This window comes from Ursus arctos, chromosome X (assembly GCF_023065955.2).
Source record: "Ursus arctos isolate Adak ecotype North America chromosome X, UrsArc2.0, whole genome shotgun sequence".
NCBI lineage: Eukaryota > Metazoa > Chordata > Mammalia > Carnivora > Ursidae > Ursus > Ursus arctos.
Window position 1 is genome coordinate 54,215,754 of NC_079873.1, and position 24,041 is coordinate 54,239,794.

The 24,041-nt window shown below is 37.1% G+C and overlaps 1 protein-coding gene across 6 annotated transcripts in view; it reads right to left on the bottom strand.

Annotated features, from left to right (window-relative positions):
• Nucleotides 1-24,041, bottom strand: part of OPHN1 (oligophrenin 1) — a 517,756-nt gene that overhangs the window by 209,276 nt on the left and 284,439 nt on the right. For all 6 annotated transcript variants that reach the window (XM_048213332.2, XM_057312198.1, XM_048213330.2 and 3 more), the window contains 4 exons: nt 9,607-9,717; nt 6,990-7,094; nt 5,090-5,219; nt 2,502-2,602 (listed from right to left, as the gene is read on the bottom strand). In XM_048213332.2, coding sequence (XP_048069289.1) covers nt 2,502-2,602; nt 5,090-5,219; nt 6,990-7,094; nt 9,607-9,717 — 447 coding nt within the window. The remainder of the gene's footprint in view (nt 1-2,501; nt 2,603-5,089; nt 5,220-6,989; nt 7,095-9,606; nt 9,718-24,041) is intronic.

Below are 24,041 nucleotides of genomic sequence, written 5' to 3' on the forward strand. Positions count from 1 at the left end.
TCTTCCCCAATCCCATACACTGCTCACTATGTGTTTTACACATTATACTAAAGCTTCCTGCTTTTGTGCCTTATTTCCCCAACTGACTGAGAACTCAAGGACATGGGCAGCATCTTATTTATCTTTATATCTCTAGAATCTAGGAAAGAGTTAGTGGCTAGGAAATTTTTATGAACTACAGTATCATTCTTGCCATTTTTCTGATGAGGAAAATGATACTGAGTAACATTATGTAATGTACTTGGGGTCAAAAAGCTCCTAGGTCACAGAGCTAGGATTTAAACCCAGTTGTTGAAAGTCAAAATACAGCACTCTTTCCTCTTACCACAACTGCCTGACAGGGAAATAATGGGGATCTTATAAAACAGAATATGGGAAGACAACCTATTAAGTGAGCAGGACAACACAAATGGAAGTTGATAGGCTGAAATAGTAGGCAACACTGGTAAATACCATAGTCAGAAAGAGGCCTAATTCCTCCATCTTCAAATTGAACTATTAATACTTGACACGACTACTGGGAAAGTAAATGAGACACATGCCAAAAGTGTCTAGCTCAGTGCCTGGCACACGATAGATGTTCAATAAATAGTGGATTTTAAGGTGTTATCATAGTCTCGCTTACTTGTATTACTTACCTTTCTAAAATGCAAACCAGTAATAGGAACTGAGAGAACTGACAAGAAATCACTTCCAACTTCATTTTAGGGAAACTCAAGGTACTACTTTACCTTCCCTTCTTTCTAAATAGAGAACCAAGTTCCTCTTTCTACTCCATAAGGAATCCCATATTAAAACTGCTTAGGCTGACACTACTGCAATTTTACAAGCTGCCACTCAACGAAAAGGGAAGAAGGAAAGAAAAACTAAAAGGAGAGCTTGTGCTCATCTCCTAGGAGGATATGAAAGTGGTATGTACTGCATCTGCGTTGAGCTTTGCAGTAGGTACCTGAGCAGGAGAGAAAGGGCCTAAATCAGCTTACTTTTTGGGACAGTTAACGTGTGTAGGAAAAGAAAAGGAAAAAACTCCAGGACGGTGCGTATAAGCACTAGAAAGTAAGATGCATCAGCTAATTTGTGACAGAAATGGAAAAAATATTGTGGTAGAACACAAGACAAATTTATTGAAGTCACATTGAAAGGTACTTTGGTAATTAACAGACTGGAAACTAAGAAGAGTTTTGGAGTCAGAAATGAGTAACTGGCCCATATAGAAGCATGGATGAGGGTTCTGGAAACCCCATTTGGTACACTTCATTAGAGGTGTATTCCATCTCCAACACACATTCAAAGCTGAGTGATACAATTTTTGGTTAAAGACAAAAAAGGCAGTTTTCAATCGCCTGACACCAAATCTCAGTGCTCTCTAATTTTCTGTGAACAAGCCATACAAGAGAGATCCTCCATGGAAAGCAAATTGGCCCAATTTTTCTCTAAATTTCTGCCTACCAAAATTGGGTCTTCTCGCACCACCAAGGTTTAGTGCTAACAAATGAACCTTGTTTTACTCTGTAAACAATTTGTAAAGAATAGAAATCCTTAAAAATCATGCCTTAAGACCCAGTCTAAGAGACAGTTTCAGGGACACATTAAACTACTTTTAGAATATGAACAGCCAATCTATAAGCTTTTATCTTAGTAAACCCGAAAGAGAGAGAGAGAGAGAATTTCCAAAACCTCTACAAAGGTAGGCAAAAGTGAGATGAAAGAATAAAAATTTTTGGCTGTGTGATCATATATATACATATATATATGTATATATATGTATATATATATATGCATGGTTTTAAAGAAAAAGGATATAGAGATATGTATTTAAAAATATTCTTTTAGCTAAAGAATGGAGAATGGACTATATATATATAATATATAATATAATATAATACAATAAGTAAAGTATAGTTTGTAATGTACAAGATTAGGTTCTTCCAGGTTAAGTAACTATTTTCTTAGTGTGTTAAACTCATCTTGACATTTTAGGGGATAGGGGAAGTTTTGGAGGACAGAAGAAGAGGCATTACCTGCTTAAATATATCTGAACATTACACAGACTATGGGGTATAGGTTATTCCAACTTTAGGAAACAGACATACTTCTCTAAACAAGGACTTTTGGAAAATGATATTTTAAACACTTGCTATTTAAAGGAATCCTAAGAATCCTAAGAAGTAGAGACTTCTTAGAAGCAAGTAACACTATCCTCCTGTAATTCATCCACATTCTTGCAAATTTTCTTATACAATGTGACAAGCACTTGTAATAATTTAATAAATGATCTGAAAAAGTACAGGCATTTCAGAAGGCTTGACATAATTAACAGATATATTTCACTCAACTGAGTAGTATCTGGTCCAATGCAAACTTAGGTCAAAAGGAACATACAGTCATGGCTTCACATGACAGTGATGGACTTGATTCTTTGACACTAAGTCAAGATACACTCTTTTCTGAGATGCAGTCACAGATGAATTTCAAAAAATAAGGCACACAAAAGAACTGACCTGTTTAGCACCTGGCTTCTGCTCCATAGGTGTCATGGTGAGCGTTTTGGTCTCCTTCTCATACTGGCAGTAATATTTCACCCAGGATATTCCCAAAGCCCCTACAATGATAGGCAAAAGTGAGCTGACAGACTATACCCATTTGGCTGTATGGTCAATACATTCCTAAGATGGAAGTGGTATAGGTGTAGTCTGCTCTTCATAGTCATAGGGCTTCAGATCTAGCTCTAAACTTCCCCCTTAATTCCAACCCTGCAGGGCTAGCAACCAGCACATATAGAGATCCTTTCCCTCATCAAATGCTTTCCACATCTGCTCTAGCTTGCTCCAAATAACTCTTCTTGCCACGTCCCTTCTAAATGCTTCTACTACTCATCCTATTGTATGAGCTGGAAACACGTGTAATCTTCTGCTTCTTCTTCCCTGTAACTTGTCCCATATGATTGGTGGTTGGGTTCTGCTCATTCTATTACCCACATGTCCCTCCTGCAGCTGCTGCCTCCTCTCCATCCCTTTTAGAACTGAATTAGTTCAGGACCCTATTGCTGAATTACTTGTAATGTTTTATGATCTATTTCAAACAAAATAAAAATTCACCATTTCTCTAATTAATTATGACCAGTGGCCTGATTTCTCCCATCTCTGATCACTCCCTTCTAGTCCATTCTCCATTCTTTAGCTAAAGGAATATTTTTTTAAAATACATATCTCTATTTATATCCTTTTTCTTTAAAATCATGCATGGCTTTCCCACTGTCTCTAACCTCAGGTTGACCCACAAAACTCTTCATAATATGATCATATTTACCTTTCCTACTTTGTCTTTTGCCACCCTCTATGATCCTGTCTGATTGAATTACTTTCAGTTACCAAATACATAGGTGTCTATATATTTTTAGTCCAAATTCAATACATACTTAAGAGTGAATGGGTCACTATTAATAATTACATCAGGATGGCAGGTGTAATCCAGGGCATAATCCAGGGCTAAGACAAACTAAGACCCTGCAAATAAACTACATCCTCACACACCTTTGTGCCTGAGTAACATGCAATGCTATATACCTGGAATTTTTCTTTCCCCCTTTTTTTGCCTATCAAACCTCCACTCATAATTCAAGTTCTAATTCAAACATTGCTTCCTCAGTGAAGCCCTTAGATATATACCCCAAATGCAGTGCTCAACACATTTCCTTATAATTCTTGATATAGTTGTCTGTCTTCCTCATCAGACTGTGAACTTCTTGAAGGCAAAAACCAAGATTGGTTCATTTTTTTAAATCCCCAATGCACTGCATATTGTCTGGCAAAAGGATTCTCAGTGAACATTCAACTGAATAGCAACGTCATATCCATTTGACAAATTAGAAAACTGGGGCACAGAAGGACCATGTAGCTAGTTGACATTAGAGCCAAGATTACAAAATCATTATTCCCATATCTTTTATAATATAGCAGTAGTTCTCAACCAAGGGCAATTTTGCCTCACAAGAGATATTTGGCAATGTCTGGAGACATTTTAGGTTGTCACACCTATGGGGTGCTATTAGAATAAAGTGAGGACAGACCATAGATGCTGCTAAGTATCCTATAACGTACATGACCCTCCCAGAACAAAGAACTACCCAGCCCAAAATGTCAACTGCACTGAGATTGAGAAATTCTGCAATGCAGACTTGAAGAAATAAACCTGAAAGGTGGAAGAACATATCTTTGAATACTATCAAAAGTTAATTTCTCTAAGAGAAGAAAAGATGATAATATCACTGCTTAATGTCATGCTTTGTGAATTGCAGTAGTTTTCGCCACTGGTAACATCTGAGCAGCCTCTTTTGCCTCTTCTTCCCAGTTATGATCATTCTGGGCAGGGCTGAAATCACAGGCTTTGGGAGCATTGGGTCATAGTTCATAAGGGAAATCAAAGAGCACATACAGGTTTTCATAATGTAATTTAGTAGGTAGGAAGGCTTGAATCTTCTGCGATATTCAGTGAAAGGATAAGTTAACCCGTGTTCCTTGGTTAGCAATGAACAACTGTCTTGCCCACTGAAATCACAATGGTTATTGTTTAGTGCTTTAAGAGCAACCTTGTGCTCCTAAGGCAGTGGAAGGTATAGGGTGTAGTGATAGGAGCATAGGTTTCGGCAATTCATAGAACTGAGTTTACTCTTAGGCTTTATACTTGATAGTTGGGTAACATTCAACTAGTGATCTTTCTAAGCCTCAGTGGCCTCAAGTAAAATGGGTATGATAAGTGGTTTTAAAGATTAAATGAGATAGTATATTTAAAGCAACATGCCAGGTACATAGTAGGTGTAATAAATATTATATTATATTATTTTTCTGCCTCCTTAGATCTTATCATCCCAGAGTCTTTGTAAGACAAATGCTTAACCTCCCCCTCCAATTTCTCCTTCCTTTTTTTTTTTTTTTTTTTTTTTTTTGGTCACGATTTCCACACTGTTCTCCAAAGAGGTGTAGTTGTCAGGGGTCTGTGAACGATATGGGTGCCTGGAGTTTGGAAAGGCCAAGTGGCAGTAGGTGCTAGCCTACTTAAACCCAGTGGGTATTCTTGTATTCCCACACACATTTCTCTTGTGTATAGAGATAGCCTTCGATTGTAGGCTGTCCTGGAAGTTTGCATGTCTGAGGAGCTTCTTTCATCCGTTTTTTAAGTTCTTCCATCTCTTCCCGGGTACTGGAGAAATGATTTCTTGTCTGTGAAGACATTATCATCAGAATTATCATTACCATCATCATTATTAAAAAGCAGATCTGGTGCTGAGTTTTCTTGGTTTGCATAATATGCTACACCATAGCAAAAAAATGTTGAATAGCATAGTGACTAGAAAATAACTTTATGGAGTTTAACAGTACTAAAGACTAAAAGGAAAACAGAAACATAAATAGCAATATAACCATAAAAACACATCTGGGAGACCTTTCTTTTTCTAATGGGAACCACATAAGCCAATAAATAGGGGTTCTTAGAATTCTGAGCACCAGACTAACCTCTGCTTTATAAGATGGGAAACTGTAAAGAAAGTTTCCAAAGATAATATTATCATGGCAACTTCAAAGCTCTGCCTCAAGTAAAGTTACTGCCTACTTGACTCTGAATCAAATTCTGGCTGTTAGGATAAAACACATGACAAGGTGTTATCTTTGAAGGCAGGTCAATAAAAAAGTTATGTTTTCATATTCATGAATAACAAAAGCTAATGGTAAGAAGAAATCTATTTAAAACTATACAACTAAAACACAATAGCAAAACACTGTTTGAAATGTGGGTGTGAAAATCACTAGAGATAGGTCCTTAGTGTCCAGCCTCAAGACTGTTACATCAGTCAGAAAGGTGAGCTGAGCTACCTTATCTTGTTGGGTTCACTCTATTGATTATCCTGTGAATGAGTTCATCATATACACAGATACAAAGGGTTGTTATTAAACTCAAACTTTTCAAGTTCTATCTGGAGGAGGATTCAAATGATTAACCTGGTTATAGGAATATTTTATAAATACATAGAAGTCAGAGGCTCTCACATTCTGGTGAAGGTGAGTACCCAGAAAGAAAGAAACAAAACAACTATAAGTCAGGATCCTCCTAAACAACCAGATGAAGTTTATTTCCACTACCAACCTTATTACCAACCTTTTTCATATAAAAATACTCTACACATTTTATGCAATGTAACAACTAGTCCAAAGTCACTATCTCAGTGATACCTTCTCTAACTGTGCCAGGCAGTCAAATGTTCCACTTTATGTGCTTCCTTAAAATATTTGGACTTAATCCTATTGAAACACTTATCACAAGGAATTATGATGTGTTCCACTGTCTCTTTCCTGCAAGAGACTGTATGTTCCCCAAGGAAAGAAAAACTAATGTACATCATTATGGTATGTCCATGCCTGGCACAGAGTATGTATTGTATCAATAACCGTTCATTAAATGTGGGTTAAATAAACGAATGAGAAAGAAATATATATGTTACAAAGATGGGAAGGCTGTGCCTATGGCCATCTATAAGAACCAGCAGGAGAAAGAAGGTGAATAAGACCTTTATATACAATTTATTTAACTCTAGTAATTAGTGAGAAAAGGAAGAGAGGAGGAAATGGGCATTCATGGTCATAAAACTCACAAGTGACTGACCAACATGGAGGCAGCATAAGACCTGTGCTTAAACAAGCCCATAGCTGGGTTCTGACCTGGGAGGGATGCAATAAATCAATAACGTTTAATATTTATTGGCTAGATAGAGGTGTCACTGGGTGGAAAAGTAGGTTTGAACAACAATAAGTCTCAAAGACTGGTAAGAGTTGAAACTAGAGGATCAAGCACACTAAAATATTTAAGATCCACACCAGTATGTCCTGACAAATTGGCTTAAAACACACTAAGCTGGGATTTCACAGTCAAGGTCATTGGGGCTGAAATCCAATTGGAATGCAGGGACAGGTGAAGAAACCCACATGCAAACTCACATTCTGCAAACTGAGCTGGAGCTGCTGTTTGTATGGGAGGAAATCCTGTGTGAGTTCCACAGTCAGGCTGTTGGAAATGAAGAGACTATGAAGAAAGGCCAACACCTAGGGAAAACGTATACAAATAATTTTATCATCAGTACCTTCTCATTACCAAATAAAGGAAAAAGAAACACAGAAAAGAAATTCCACATACCCAGCATAGTGCTAAAAGTAATCATGGAAATACGAACAAGTCTACACATAACTCTTCTCTTATTAAACATTTACATCAGACTTAGTTCCAGAAAATAAGAACTACTAACAAATGTATTCATTCAGATCCTTTCCAGATAGCATATAAAACCATTCATAGTTTGGATCATATGGGAATACACTGTGTATTTTCTCGCTATATCCTCAGATTTGGCACAGAGTAGGTATTCAATATTTGTTGAATAGATAAGTGAATAAATGAGTAAAGTAGGATTCTGTAACTTAATAAAGACTGTCCTGATGCTAAAAGATTCAAAGAGTGTGAACCTATCTTCAAATTAGAAATGTTTCAGAGGGGTTTCAGAATAAGACATGCAAATGATCAATAAAATTTTTTAATGTTCCAAATATTCAACCTCATTAATAATTAAATACACAGAAATAAAAACAATGAAAATATGATTCCATCTATGAAATACAAACCTTTAAACAATAATGCTCAATTCTGGCAATAGTAAAGTATAACAGGAAGTAGTAATAATTGCTCTATTCTTTTTAGAAAATAAGCAGGTAGGTATATATAAATATGCACACAGATATACCATATGCGTATATTATCAATATAAACACAAACTATATATATGTACATATACATAAACACAGATAAAAACTATGTACATACACACACCCATATGTATATGGGTGTGTGTACCACATACATTGTCATATACACAATCTTTCTGTTTCTCTTCCAGGCTTTCTCATCTCAGGAAATGACACTACCACCCACTCAATCAAGCCAGAAAGTAAAGAATCATCCTTGAGTTCTTTTCCACTCACATCTCCATCCAAAGCCTATCAGTTTTACAGCCAAAATATATCTCTAATCCAGCCATTCTTTTCTGTTTCCACTTTCACTAATCTAACCCAAACCAACATCTTTTCTTGCCTAGACTACTGTAGTAGCCTCCTAATTGGTTTCCTTACTTCCACTGTTGCTCTCTTCCAAGCCATTCTTCACACAATAAAATCAGCTCATGTCACATCCTATTTAACACTTATCAGTGATTTTCCACTACACTTGGACTAATATCCAAACTCCTTACCATGATTACAATTCCTATGCCTTCTTATCATACATTATTTCATGCCACTCTCCTTTTCTATTGCCTGTATCTAAAGGCACTAATCTTTTCATTCCTCAGGCACACCATTCTTTCCTAACTTAAGGACCATACACATGCATTTTTTTCTGTGTCTGTAATATTATTTCCCCATTATTCATGTGGGCTCATCCTCCCTTTCTTTAGAACTTATCTTAAGTGATACTTTCAGAGTCCCTCCTTGACCACTTAATCTAAAGTAGCTACCCATTCTTGTTATTTGTTTTAGCTCTTATCATAACTTACAATTAGTTTTATTTATGTGTATCCTTCTTTCCCTACTGTCTACTCAATAAGAGTGTAGTCTTCATAAAGACAGAGACAGAGTCTGTCTTGTTCACTATAGGATACCTAGTGTTTAGCATAGTGCCTGACATATAACAGAAGCTCAATTATGTTTTTTGTATAAACGAATAAACACTTGGTTGCACACACATATATATAAAGATATATACAAATGTGAGGACAGATACACATGTACATAGATATACATGCTCACGTGCAAAATATATACATGTGTACACAGACCTGCACACATGTGTACATACACCCACATCTACAAGTACAAAGACACCTGTAAATAGAGAAAGAAATATAATAAATACACAGAAAATTTGGAAGGAAAATGCCAAAATATTAACAGTGATTATCTCTGTATGGGGAATTTGTTATTTTTGTTTTGCTTTTCCTATAATTTTTCTAGCTTTTCTGCACTGTGAGTTAAAATTCAACATAGTTGTCAAATCAAAGCACACCCCTTTTATAGTCAAGGAGATGTAAGTAGAAAAAAATGAAGAAGATAGAAGTAAAAATAGTACAATAGGAAGACATTGAGTGCAAGGGACATGAGCTCCTAGAACATTGACTGGCATATGATAGGCACTTTAGAAGTTTTATGAAAGCATGAGAGCAATGAAGGGTGGAGAACAAGGTAAAAGGAAGGGTGACAGAGAAATCAAAGGAGGGAGAAAAGGAGAAAGGAAGCAAAAAAAGAGAAGGAAAGAAAAATCATAGCTGCGGGGGAGAGAAAATGGGAGAGGAAAGAAAGGTGGGAGAGGAGAGATAAGGAAGAGAGAGAAAATATTATTAGTAAGAGAGCAAGAACAACCCAAGCTAGTGGTTTATTTTCTTGACATTCATTATTAAGCATTAAATATCCTTCACCATCTTTGAAATTTCAATTTTATGATCAAAGTTCTCCACGATTACCTGGTATTTGGTAAATATTTTTAGACTATTCATCAACAGATAGAACTTACTGGCTCCACAATGTTGAACTTCTTGGACTCCTGAACTTCCTGGATTTGATAAACATAATCAAGGGAGGACTCAAAGAAATTGTGCCTCTCCTTGTCCACCTGGAGGTCTGCCTGTAGAGGAAGGGTAGCAAATGTCACATAACAGCATAATCATTTATGCAAGTCACTGCTTATGGACTCAACAGAATGCTAAAGCTAGGGGAGAATTTAGCTACCAAGTAATGATCTTATTCTTTTATTTTACAGACAGAGAATTATAAACCAAGAAATAAAAAGTGATCAATGTGAAACTTCTGGTTTCTGATCCAACAATTAAAAAGCTTGAAAGTTATCTCACCCATCCTCACAGGAAAAATGATGAACAAGTTGAAAATGAACAACTCCCCTTAGAAAAAACAGAGAACTGAAGTCAGAGGGAAAACAGTTGCCTCAAATATTGGATAGACAGTTGAAAATGGAGAATTAGAGCTTACCAGAGCAGAAGCCTAGAAGCAGAACCCTGTTACTGCAGCCAGTACCAGACTATCAGTTATTTAAGAATAACTCTCAGGGCACCTGGTGTCTCAGTCAGTTAAGCGTCTGACTCTTGCTTTCAGCTCAGGTCATGATCTCAGGATCAGGAGATGGAGCCCCATGTTGGGATCCACAATCAGCAGAGAGTCTGCTTAAGCTTCGCTCTCTCTCCCTCTGCCCCTCCCCCACCCTGCACTCTCTCTTTCTTTCTCTCTCTAACAAATAAATACATCTTTTCTTTTTTTAAAAGAATACCTCTCTAAGGAAATCCAAAGACAACAGGGAAAACAGAAACAAAAATACCAGAGGGAATTTTGGCCTCTTAGAACAATAGCTAGAATAAACTAAGCATAGTCTAACAGCAAACTAAACACAGCCTAACTCCTAATTATATAAACATAAAGCCTCCTACTAAAGGCCTGCTTATCTCAGTTCCTTTTATCTGGAACATCATGCCCAGCTTTAAACAAAATAGTACTAGGCACTCAAAAGGGTAACAACAACAACAAAAACCAATTTGAAGATAAACCACAAACATCAAAACCAAACTTAGATAAGGCAGAGATAGTGGATGGTGGAATTGTTACACCAGAAATTATAATAAGGTCTTTCATTGAAAAAGAGGACAATACACAAGAATACGTGAGTGGATATAGGAAAACTTGAAGAAATAATCCAAAGGAAATGCTGGAAATCAAAAACAATAGCAGAAATGAAGAATTCCTTGAATGAGCTTATCAACAGACTGAACAAGGCTACAGAAAGAATCAGTGAACTTGAAGATATGTTATTGAAACTTCAAAAACTGAAATGCAAAGAGAAAAAAGAATTAAAAAGATACAGTCAAATATTTAAGAAGTGTTGGACAATTATATAAGGTGTAAGATAGGCATACTAGGAATACCAAAACAACAAGAAGAAGAGGAATATAAGAAATACTTAAAGTGATGATTAACTATGGACTATGAGAAACAAACTGAGGGCCTCAGAGGGGAGGGGGGGTGGGGGAATGGAATAGACCGGTGATGGGTATTAAGGAGGGCACGTATTGCATGGTGCACTGGGTGTTATACACAACTAATGAATCATCGAGCCTTACATCGGAAACCGGGGATGTACTGTATGGTGACTAACATAATATAATAAAAAATCATTAAAAAAAAAAAAAAGAGATAGAAGCTTCAAAAAAAAAATAAAATAAAAAATAAAAGCATGCCTATTTATCTTAAAAAAAAAATAAAGACATAGAGAAAATCTTGAAGGAAGCAAGAAGAAACACACCTTATCTAAAGAGGGGCAAGAATAAAATTTCTCTTAAGAGAGCATGCAAAAAGAAGAGAATAAAGTAAGATATTTAAGGTATTGAAAGAAAAATCACAAATTTAGAATTCTGTATCCAGAAAGGTTATTTTGCAAAAGTGAAGAAAAATTAAAGATTTTCTCAAACGAACAAAAATTGAAGGAATATATTGCCAGTAGAATTGTGATCCAAGAAATATTATAAGAAGTTCTTCAAGGAGAAGGAAAACTATATAAATGAGAAATGCATACCAACATAAAGAAAAGAAGAGCACTAGAGAAGGAATAAATGAAGGTAAAATAAAATCACATTTTTTTCTTATTTTTAACTAACCTCACAGATCAGAGTTTGTCCAAAATAATAATTGTAGCAATGTATTTGGTGATTAGAAATTATTAAAAAGTAAAATGAATGACATCAATATTATATGAGACTGAAGGGAGATATTCTGTTACAAGGTTCCTGTGCCACACATGAAGCAGCATTATGTTATTTGAAAGTACACATGGATTAATTGTAAATGCATTTTGCAAAAGAGAATAACCACTAGGGAAAGTTTTTAAAAAAGTATAATTCATATGCTAGGAGAGGACAGAAAATGGAATAATATAAAATTTTAAGTTAAAAAAAAGAGAAGGCAGAAAAAAACTTAAGAGGATAAAAAAATAAAGGGTAGCCAACAATAACAAACACAGTATATTTGTCCAACTATATCAATCACTTTAACAGTTAATGGTCAAACACACCAATTAAAAGTCAGAACTGTCAGAATACATAAAAAAGAAAAGACAAATATATGTTATGCATAAGACATCACTTTATATATAAATGACATAGATAGACTAAAAGTAAAGGTATGGTGAAAGATATTCCATGCTGGCAGGAATCAAAAGAAAGCTGGAGTAGCTATATATTTTTTTAAAGATTTTATTTTTTTATTTATTTGACAGAGATAGACAGCCAGTGAGAGAGGGAACACAAGCAGGGGGAGTGGGAGAGGAAGAAGCAGGCTCCCAGCGGAGGAGCCCGATGTGGGGCTCGATCCCAGAACGCCAGGATCACGCCCTGAGCCGAAGGCAGATGCTTAACGACTGAGCCACCCAGGTGCCCCTGGAGTAGCTATATTAATCTCAGAAAAAGGAGCCTTCGGAGCAACAAAACCTGCCAGGGAAAAAGAGGGGCATAACATAGTGATAAATGGGCCAGTTCTCTCAGAAGATATAACAACTGTTATTACGTATAATAGACATCAAAACATGTGAGGCCAAATACTGATAGAACTGCAAGGAGAAATAGATGAATCCTCATTTAGAGCTGGAAATTTCAACATTCCTGTCAGTAATTGAGGCAGAAAATCAGTAAAGACATAACTGAATTGAATAGCACCATCAACCAACTGTATCTAATTAACATCTGTAGAACCCTTCATCTAACGACAGCAGAATACACCTTATTTTCAAGTTCACACGGAACAACCACTATGATCAACCACATTCTGGAACATACAATACGCCTGAACAAATTTAGAAGAAAAGAAATCATACAAAGTATGCTCTCAGACCACGATTAAATAACACTAGAAATCAATTAACAATAGCTGGAACCTGCCAAAATACTTAGAGATTAAACAGCACATTTCTTTTTTTTTTAAAAGATTTTATTTATTTATTCGACAGAGATAGAGACAGCCAGCGAGAGAGGGAACACAAGCAGGGGGAGTGGGAGAGGAAGAAGCAGGCTCATAGCAGAGGAGCCTGATGTGGGGCTCGATCCCACAACGCCAGGATCACGCCCTGAGCCGAAGGCAGACGCTTAACCGCTGTGCCACCCAGGCGCCCCTAAACAGCACATTTCTAACTGATACATAGGTCAAAGAAGAATTCTGAAGAGAAATTAAAAAGTATTTTGAACTAAATGACAAAGAAAATGCAACTTAGTATTTGTGGATGCAGTGAAGGCAATGCTTACAGAAATGCTTATAGCATGAAAGGCACATATTAGAAGAAATCTGAAATCAAAATTTAAGATTCCACCTTAGAAAACCAGAAAAAGAAGAACAAATTTCAACCAGAGTAAGCAAAAGAAAAAAAATAATAACAATTTTTAAGGAAACCAATAAAATTAACAGGAAATCCATGGAGAAAATCAATAAAGTCAAAAGCCAGTTAATACAAAACATCAAGAAAATTGATAAGACTATAGCCAGGTTAAGTAAGAAAGAGAGAAGACCTAAATTTAAAATGTCAGAAATGAAAGAGGGGTCATCACTACTGAGCTCATGGATATTAAAAGGATAATAAAGGAGTATTAATAACAACTCTATGGCCTAAAATTTGATAACCTAAAAGAAATAAGCCAATTCCTTGAAAGACACAATCTTCCAAAACTCACACAAGGTGAAATCGTGCAATCTGAATAGATTGATATTTATTAAAGGAATTAAATAAGTAAATTAAAAGCCTTCCAAAAAAGAAAGCACTAGGCCCAGATGGGTTCACTGGTGAATTTGACCAGATGTTTTAAGGAAGAAATGATCCCAGGTTCCACACTCTCTTCCAGAAAATAGAAGCAGAGGGAATATTTCCTAACTCATTCTCTGAGGCCAGCATTACCCTGATACTAATACCAGACAAAAACATTACAATAAAGGAAATGTACAAATCTGTATCTCTCATAAATGCAGATGCAAAAATTCTAAACAAAATATTAGCAACTCAAATCCAACAAGGTATAAAAAATTATATATAAATTATATATTAAAATTATACAGGGCCACATGGGATTTATTCCATGTATGCAAGGCTGGTGCAACACTCAAAAATCAATTGATGTAAGTCATCACATCAAGAACCTAAAGAATAAAAATCATATGATCATAACAACAGATACAGAAAAAATATTTGACAATATCTAACCTCCATCGATTTTTGAGAAAAACATTCGACAAACTATACAGGAACTTTCTCAATTTGACAAAGAACATCTGCAAAAATCCTACAGCTAACATTGTATTTGATGGTGAGAAACTAGATACTTTCCCTCTAAGATCAGTAACAACTCCTATTCAAATCATAGTGGAATTCCAAGCTAATGAAATAAGAAAAGCAGATAAAAGGTATACATATTGAGAAGAAAGTAGTAAAACTATTTTTGTTCACACATGGCACAATTGTGTGTGTAGAAAATCCCAAAGAATCAACAAAATCTGTTGGATTTAATAAGTAACTACATACCACAACTGCAGGATACAAAGTTGATATACAAAAGTCAATTGTTTTCTTACATGCTAACAGTAGACAATTAGAATTTGAAATTAAGAAGACAAAATTATTTGCATTAGAAGAAAATTTGAAATACTCTGGTATATAAAATATGTATAAGATCTATATGAATACAAATATAAAACTAATAAAAGACATGGAAGATCTACATTAATGGAGAGATATTACATGTATAGGCACAGAAAGAAAATACTATCAAGAGGTCATTTCTTCACAAATTGATCTATACATTCAATGCAATCCAATTCAAAATCAATGCAAGCTATTTTCTGGATATCAACAAGGTGATGCTTAAGTTTATACAGAGAGCGAAAAAAATCTAGAAAAACCAACACAATATTGGGAGAGAAGAACAAATTGAAGTATTGACACTATCTGACTTCAAAAATTCCTATAAAACTATTGTAATGAAAACAATGTGCTACTGGTAAAAGAATAGACAGATCAATGGAACAGAATAGAAAACCTGAAAGTTGTATTTGAACATAAATATAGTCAATCAATGTCTGACAAAGGACCAAAGGCAATACAACAAAGCAAAGATAGTCTTTTCAACAAATGGTGCTGGAACAAGGGCACATCCTCATGCAAAAAAAAAAAAAAAATGAATCTAGATAGACAGATCTTACCTTTCCCCCAACAATTAACCCCAAATAAACCACAGACCTAAATGTAAAAAAACAAAACTCTAAAATTCTCACAAGATTACTGAAGAGAAAATTTAGGTTACCTTGGACTTGGTGATAACTTTTCTCTTTATTTTTATTAATTTTTTAATTAAAAAAGAATTTTAATAATTTTTATTTTGTTATATTAGTCACCATACAGTACATCCCCAGTTTTTGATGCAATGTTCCATGATTCATTATTTGCATATAACACCCAGTGCACCGTGCAATATGTGCCCTCCTTAATACCCATCACCGCCCTATCCCAATCCCCTACCCCCTCCCCTTTGAAGCCCTCAGTTTGTTTCCAGGAGTCCATAGTCTCTCATGGTTCATTCCCCCTTCTGTTTACCACCCCCTTCATTCTCATAATAGGAAGATCCGTAGGAGAAGGAAGAGAAAAATTTTTTTTAACCTAAATATTAGTTAGCTAACATACTGTGCAATATTGGCTTCTAGAGTAAAATTCAGTGATTCATCAATTACATACAACACCCAATGCTCATCATAGAAAGTGCCGTCCATAATAATCATCACCCCTCTAGCTGATCCCCCACCCACCTTCCTCCATCAACACTGAATTCATTCTCTATCATTAAGAGTCTCCTATGGCTTGCTTCCCTCTCTCCTTTTTTTTACATTCCACTTTTCCATATGTTCATGTATTTTGTTTCTTAAGTTCCACATGAGTGAGATCATATGGTATTTGTCATACTCTGAGGGACATATTTCACTTAGCGGAATACATTCTAGCTCCATCCACATCATTGCAAATGGCAATATTTCATTCTTTTGTTGGCTGAGTAATATTCCATTGTGTATATATATCACATATTCTTTATCCATTCTTCAGTTGATGGAGAAGTGGGCTCTCTCCATAGTTTAGCTATTGTTGATAATGGTGGTATAGACATCGGGGTGCATGTACCCCTTTCAAATCCGTATTTTTATATCATTTGGGGAAATACGTATTAGTGCAGTCACTGGATCATAGGGTCGTTCTATTTTTAACCTTTTGAGGAACCTCCATATGTTTTTCCAGAGTGGCTGCACCACTTTGCATTCCCACCAATGGTGTAAGAGGGTTCCCCTTTTTCCAAATCCTCTCCACCACCTGTTGTTTCTTGTGTTGTTAATTTTAGCCATCCTGACAGGTGTGAGATGATATCTCATCATGGTTTTTCATTTGTATTTCCCTGATGATAAATGATGTTGAGCATCTTTTCATGAGTGTGTTAGCCATCTGAATGTCTTTTTTTAATAATAATATTTTATTATATTATGTTAGTCACCATATAGTACAACCCTAGTTTTTGATGTAAAGTTCTATGACTCATTACTTGTGTATAACACCCAGTGCACCATGCAATACCCAGTGCCCTCTTTAATACCCATCACCAGCCTATCCCATTCCCCCCCCCCCACCGCTGAAGCCCTCAGTTTGTTTCCCAGAGTGAATGTCTTTTTTAGAAAAGTGTTTATTCATGTATTCTGCCCATTTCTTAATTGGGTTACTTGTTATTGGGGTACTGAGTTTGATAAGTTCTTTGTAGATTTTGGATCCTAATCTTTTAACAGATACATCATTTTTAAATATCTTCTCCCATTCTATAGGCTGCCTTTTACTTTTGTTGATTGTTTCCTTTGCTGTGCAGAGGCTTTTTATCTTGAAGAAGCCTCAACAGTTCATTATTTGCTTTTGTTTTCCTGCCTGTTGTGACATGTCTAGTAAGAAGTTCATAGGGCCAAGGTCAAAGAGGTTTCTGCGTCTGTTCTCCTCTAGATTTTGATGGCTTCCGGTCTCACATTAAAGCCTTTCATTCATTTTGAATTTATTTTTTTTGTATGGTGTAAGAAAGTCATCCACATTCATTCTTCTGCATGTTGCTGTCCAGTATTCCCAACACAATTTGTTGAAGAGACTGTCTTTTTTACATTGGATAGACTTTCCTGCTTTGTCAAAGACTAGGTGACCATAGAATGTGGGTCTATTTCAGGATTCTCTTTTCTGTACTACTGATCTAGGTATCTGTTTTTGTGCCAGTACTATACTGTCTTAATGACTACAGCTATGTAATATAGCTTGAAATCCAGAATTGTGATGCCTCCAGTTTTGTTTTTATGTTTCAGAATTCCTTTGGCTCTTTGGGATCTTTTGTGGTACCATACAAATTTTAGGATTGTTGGTTCTAGCTCTGTGAAAAATGAGGGTAGTATTTTGATGGGAATCACATTAAATGTGTCAATTGCATTGGGTAGTATAGGCATTTTAACAATGTTTGTTCTTCCAATCCATGAACATGGAATGCTTTTCCACTTCTTTGTGTCCTGTTCAATTTCTTTCATAAGTGCTCTATAGTTTTGAGACTATAGATCTTTTACTTCTTTAGATAGATTTATACTAGGTATCTTATTGTTGTTGGTACATTTGCAAATGAAATCGATTCCTTCATTTCTTTTTCTGCTGCTTTGTTATTGGTGTATAGAAATGCAACAGATTTCTGCACATTGATTTTACATCCTGCGAATTTACTGGATTCATGTATGCATTCTAGCAATTTTTTGGCAGTCTTTTGGGGTTTCTACATAGAGTATCAGGTTGTCTGCACATACTGGAAGAATGACATCATCCATGCCAATTTGGATGCCTTTTTTTTTCCTTTCAGTTGTATGATTGCTGAGGCTAAGACTTCCAGAAACATGTTAAATGGTTATGGTGAGAGTGGACATCCATCCTTGTCTTGTTCCTGACCATAAGGGAAAGGCTCTCAGTTTTTCTCCATTGGAGACTGTATTAGCTGTGGGTCTTTTTTGTATGGTCTTTATGATGTTGAGGTTTGTTCCATCTATCCCTACATTCTTGAGACTTTTTATCAAGAATGTATGCTGTATTTTGTCAATTTTTTTGTATCTATTGAGAGAATCATATGGTTCTTATCCTTTTTTTATTAATATGGTATATCATGTCTACTGGTTTACAGATATTGAAAAGCCCCTACAGCCCAAGAGTAAATCCCACTTGACTGTGGTGAGTAAATCTTTTAATGTACTGTAGAATTTGATTTGCTAGTATTTTATTGAGAATTTTGGCATTGATGTTCATCAGGGATATTGGCCTGTAAGTCTCCTTTTTACTGGGGTCTTTGTCTGGTTTTGGAATCAAGGTAATGATGGCTTTGTAGAATGAGTTTGGAAGCTTTCCTTCCATTTTTTTCCTTCTTTTTTTAATAGTTTGAGAAGAATAGGTGTTAATACTTTAAATATCTGGTAGAATTCTCCTGGGAAGCCATCTGGCTCAGGACTTTTGTTTGTTGGGAGATTTTTTATTACTGATTCAATTTCTTTGCTGGTGAAGGGTCTGCTCAAATTTTCTATTTCTTTCTGCTTCAGTTTTGGTAGTTTGTAATTTTCCATGGTATTCTCCTATAATTGTTTGTATTTCTGTAGTGTTGGTTGTGATCTCTCCTATTTCATTCATGATTTTATCTATTTGGGTCCCTTCTCTTTTCTTTTTGATAAGTTTGGCTAGAAGTTTTTTCAATTTTATTAATTCTTTTGAAGACCCATCTATTAGTTTCATTAATCCATTCTACCAGTTTCTATTCTATATCATTAATTTCTGCCATAATGTTTGTTATTTCCCTTCTGCTGGCTTTAGGGTTTATTTGCTGTTCCTTTTCTAGCTCCTTTAGGTGTAAAGTTAGGTTGTGTATTTGAGACTTTTCTTGCTTCTTGAGGTACGGATGTACTGCAGTATACTTCCCTCTTAGAACTACTTTTGCTGCATCCCAACAGTTTCAGGCTGTTGTGTTTTCATTGATAAACCCCTTAATCATAATAATGCCTTCCTTCATCTCTTGTTACAGTCTTTATTTTAAAATCTAGTCTGTCTGATATGAGTATGTCTACTCCAGGTTTCTTTTGACATCCATTAGCATGAGAGATGGTTCCCCATTCCCTCACATTCAATCTTCAGGTGTCTTGAGGGCTAAAGTGAGTGTCTTGTCGGTAATATATAGATGGACCTTGTTTAACTATGTTTATTCTTCTGATCCATGAGCATGGAATATTTTTCCAGCTATTTGTGTCTTCTTCAACGTCTTTCAAGAGTGATTTGTAGTTTCTAGAACATAGATCCTTTAACCTCTCTGGTTAAGTTAATTCCAAGATAACGTATGATTTTTGGTGCTATTATAAATGGAATGGATTCCCTAATTTCTCTTTCTTCAGGCTCATTGTTGGTGTATAGAAATGCAACTGATTTCTAAGCATTGATCTGCATCCCTCCACATTAGTGAATTGCTCTATAAGTTCTAGTACTTTGGGGGTGGAGTCATTTGGGTTTTCCATAGAGAGTATCATGTCATCTGCAAAGAGAGAAAGTTTGACTTCTTTGCCAATTTGGATACATTTTATCCCTTTTTGTTGTCTGATTGCTGTTGCAAGGACTTACTTCTAGTATTATGTTGAATAATAATGGTGAGAGTGGAAATCCTTGTTCCTTGTCGTGTTCCTGATCTTAAGGGAAAGGCTTTCAGCTTTTCCCCATTGAGAATGATATTCGCCATAGGCTTCTCATAGATGGTTTTTATGAATTTGAGGAATGAACCCTCTATCCCTACACTCTGAAGGGTTTTAATCAGGAAAGGATGCTGTATTTTGTCAAATGCTTTTTCTGCATCAATTGAGAGGATCATATGGTTTTTGACTCTTTTCTTGTTGATATGATCTATGACACTGATGGATTTGCAAATGTTGAACCAACCTTGCATCCCAGGGATGAATCCCACTTGGTCATGATGGATAATCCTTTTAATGTACTGTTGTATCCTATTAGCTAGGATCTTGATGAGAATTTTGGCATCCATATTCATCAGGGATGTCGGTCTGTAATTCTCCTTTTTGATGGGGTCTTTGCCTGGTTTGGGGATCAAGGTAATACTGGCCTCATAGAATGAGTTTGGTACTTTTCCTTCTGTTTCTATTTTTTGAAACAGCTTCAGAAGAATAGGTATGATTTTAATGATGTCATGTTGCCTGTAAAGTCTCTGTTTCTATAGATTGTAAATTTCTGTTCTGTATCACTCTTGGGGCTTTTTACTTTTATAGAACCCCCATTAATATCTCCTGTAGGGCTGGTTTTGTGGTTACAAAATTGGTCAGTGTCTGGCGATTCTGGAAGGTCCTTATCTCTCCATCAATTCTGAATGACAGCCTTGCTGGATAAAGGATCCCTGGCTGCATGTTTTTCTCTGAAAGAGCTTTAAAAATGCCCCCCCCAAGCTTTCTCTCATTCCAGGGCTGTGTACACTGGCCTGACATAATCCTAATATTTTTGCCTTTGTATGTGAGAAATTTCCTTGCCCTGGCCGCTTTCAATACTTTATCCTTCGATCTAATATTTGCAAATTGCACTATGACGTGACATGGCATAGGTCTGTCATAGCTGAATTAGGGAGGGGTCCTCTCTGCCTCTTGGACATGAGTGCTTGTTTGCTTTGCTAGATTAGGGAAGTTTTCAGCTACAATTTGTTCAAATATCTCTTCTTGACCTCTCTCTTTCTCCACTCCCTCAGGGATGCCGATGATTCTGAAATTGGAACGTTTCATTGAGTCAGTAATGTCCCATAACCTACATTCCTGAGATTAGATTTTTTTCAGCCAAGTTTCTGTTTTAGCTTTCTCTTCTACCACCCCATCCTCCAATTCACTAATTCGCCCTTCTGCCTCATTCACCCTGGCTGTCAGAGCATCTAGTTTTGACTGCATTTGATTCATAGCATTTTTAAATTCTGCCAGATTTGCTCTCATTTCCGCCCTTAGAGATTCTATATTCTCGTTAATATTTTCATTAATATTTTTTTCACGTTTACACATCATCTTGACCATTGTTACTCTGAACTCCATTTCTGATAATTTGGTTATATCCATATCCATTAGTTCTGTGGCAGAGGCCACAGACTCATTGTCTTTTCTTTGCTGGGGGGGGGATTTCTCCTTCTCATCTTTCTGATGAGGAGAGGTTACGGGGTTGCCCAGAGCCCAAATTATTGACCAGGACCCAGGCAGTGTGCACTTGTTTTATAAAGACCTTAGAGATGTGGGCTTCTTGATTTTTCAGCCTGCCTTCTGGGGGAGGGGCCTGCCGCGCGGATACTCAGGCAACCCTGTTTGGGTCGAGTGTCCCTGTCCCCTGAGAGGGGGGATGGGGATTGGCACAATGTGAGCTGGTATTTCCGGGCTTTTGTTCTCTGGCTGCTTTCCCTGGCGGTTTTCTGTGGCTCTTCTAAGAGTCAGAGCAGCAGTGGCCATATCCTAGCCTCTGTCTCAGAACAGAGAGATCTCAGTCCGCTCTCCACTGAGCTCTCCTGTCCACTTTAACTCTGTTTCTGTTGGTGCTGCTAAAAACTCTGCAGTGTCTCAGGTTGTGCGCCCCACAGCTGCTCTCCCAGCCCTCACTTCCAGGGCCGGCACGTCTCTGTCCTTTGTGTTTCTAACACTGCCAGCTCTCCCTGCGCGTGCTCCTGAGCTCTCTGTTTCAGTGTGGTTCGCATGCACTCCGGAGCACAGGTTTTCAGTCTTGTTGCGCGCACGCTCCCGAGCTCCCGGTTTTAATCCGGTTCCAGTGAGTGCGCCAGAGCTCTGGTTTTCAGTCTGTTCCCACGCACGTTCCCAGGCTCACGGTCTCAGTCTGCTCTCTGGCGGGTGCCGGTCCACGAGCCTGGCCTGCTCCCCAGTGCAGGTGGCTACCGCTTCCCGCTGCCCGAGTGTGGAGGCTCCCTCCCCTGTCCATTTATCTTCCCATATCTGTGCAGGGATTCACAGCTCCCCACTTCGTTCCTCAATGCTCAGTGCCGGGGATGTTCATTTGTAGAGATCCAGATGTATCTTCCTGTGTCTCATGCTGATTCCGTGGGTTTTCAGGATGGTCTGGTACCTATCCAGCTCAACTCAGGGGACCAGCTGAAAAAAAGGACCCCTACTCCTCAGCCATCGTAACTCCGCCCCCCTCAGGTTGTTTAATTTATTGGCATAAAGTTGTTGATAAAAGTTTCTAACGATCCTTCCTATTTCATTGGTGTTGGTCGGGATCTTTCCCCTTTCATTCATAATTTTATTAATTAGGTCCTTTCTCTATTCTTTTGAATAAGTCTGGCCAGTGGCTTATCGATCTTATTTATTCTTTCAAAGAATCAGCTTCTAGTTTTGTTGATCTGCTCTACTGTGCTCTTGGTTTCTAATTCATTGATCGCTGCTCTAATCTTGATCAACTACTACACTACAAAGCTGTGATCACCAAGATTGCATGGTACTGGCACAAAAACAGACACATAGACCAATGGAACAGAACAGAGAACCCAGAAATGGACCCTCGGCTCTTTGGGCAACTAATCTTTGACAAAGTGGGAAAAAACATCCAGTGGAAAAAAGACAGTCTCTTCAATAAATGGTGCTGGGAAAATTGGTCAGCTACATTCAAAAGAATGAAATTTGACCACTCTCTCACACCATACACAAAGATAAACTCGAAATGGATGAAAGACCTTGATGTGAGACAGGAATCCATCAGAATCATAGAGGAGAACATAGGCTGTAACTTCTTTGACATCGGCCACAGCAACTTCTTTCATGGCAAGGGAAACAAAAGAAAAAATGAACTTGTGGGACTTCATCAAGATAAAAAGCTTCTGCACAGCCAAGGAAACAGTTAAAAAAACTAAGAGGCAGTCCATAGAATGGGAGAAGATATTTGCAAATGACACTACAGATAAAAGACTGGCATCCAAGATCTACAAAGAACTTCTCAAACGCAATACACGAGAAACAAATAAATCAAAAAATGGGCAGAAGAAATGAACAGACACTTTTCCAAGGAAGACATACAAATGGCTAACAGACACATGAAAAAATGTTCAAAATCATTAGCCATCAGGGAAATTCAAATCAAAACCACATTGAGATACCACCTTACACCAGTTAGAATGGCAAAAATGGACAAGGCAGGTAGCAACAAATGTTGGAGAGGATGTAGAGAAACGGGATCCCTCTTACATTGTTGGTGGGAATGCAAGTTGGTACAGTCACTTTGGAAAACAGTGTGGAGGTCCCTTAAAAAGTTAAAAATTGAGCTACCCTATGATCCAGTAATTGCAGTACTTGGTATTTACCCCAAAGATACAGACTTAGTGAAGAGAAGGGCCATATGCACCCCAATGTTCATAGCAGTTTTGTCCACAATAGTTAAATTGTGGAAGGAGCCAAGATGCCCTTCAACAGACGAATGGATAAAGAAGATGTGGGCCATATATACAATGGAATATTACTCAGCCATCAGAAAGAATGATTACCCAACTTTTGCAGCAACATGGCCGGGACTGGAGGAGATTATGCTCAGTTAGATAAGTCAAGCAGAGAAAGACAATTATCATATGGTTTCACTCATTTATGGAACATAAGAAATAGCAGGAAGATCGGTAGGAGAAGGAAGGGAAGAATGAAGGGGGGGTAAACAGAAGGGGGAATGAACCACGAGAGACTATGGACTCTGGGAAACAAACCGAGGGCTTCAGAGGGGAGGGGGGTGGGGGATTGGGATAGGCCAGTGATGGGTATTAACGACGGCACGTATTTCATGGTGCACTGGGTGTTATACGCAAATAATGAATCATGGAA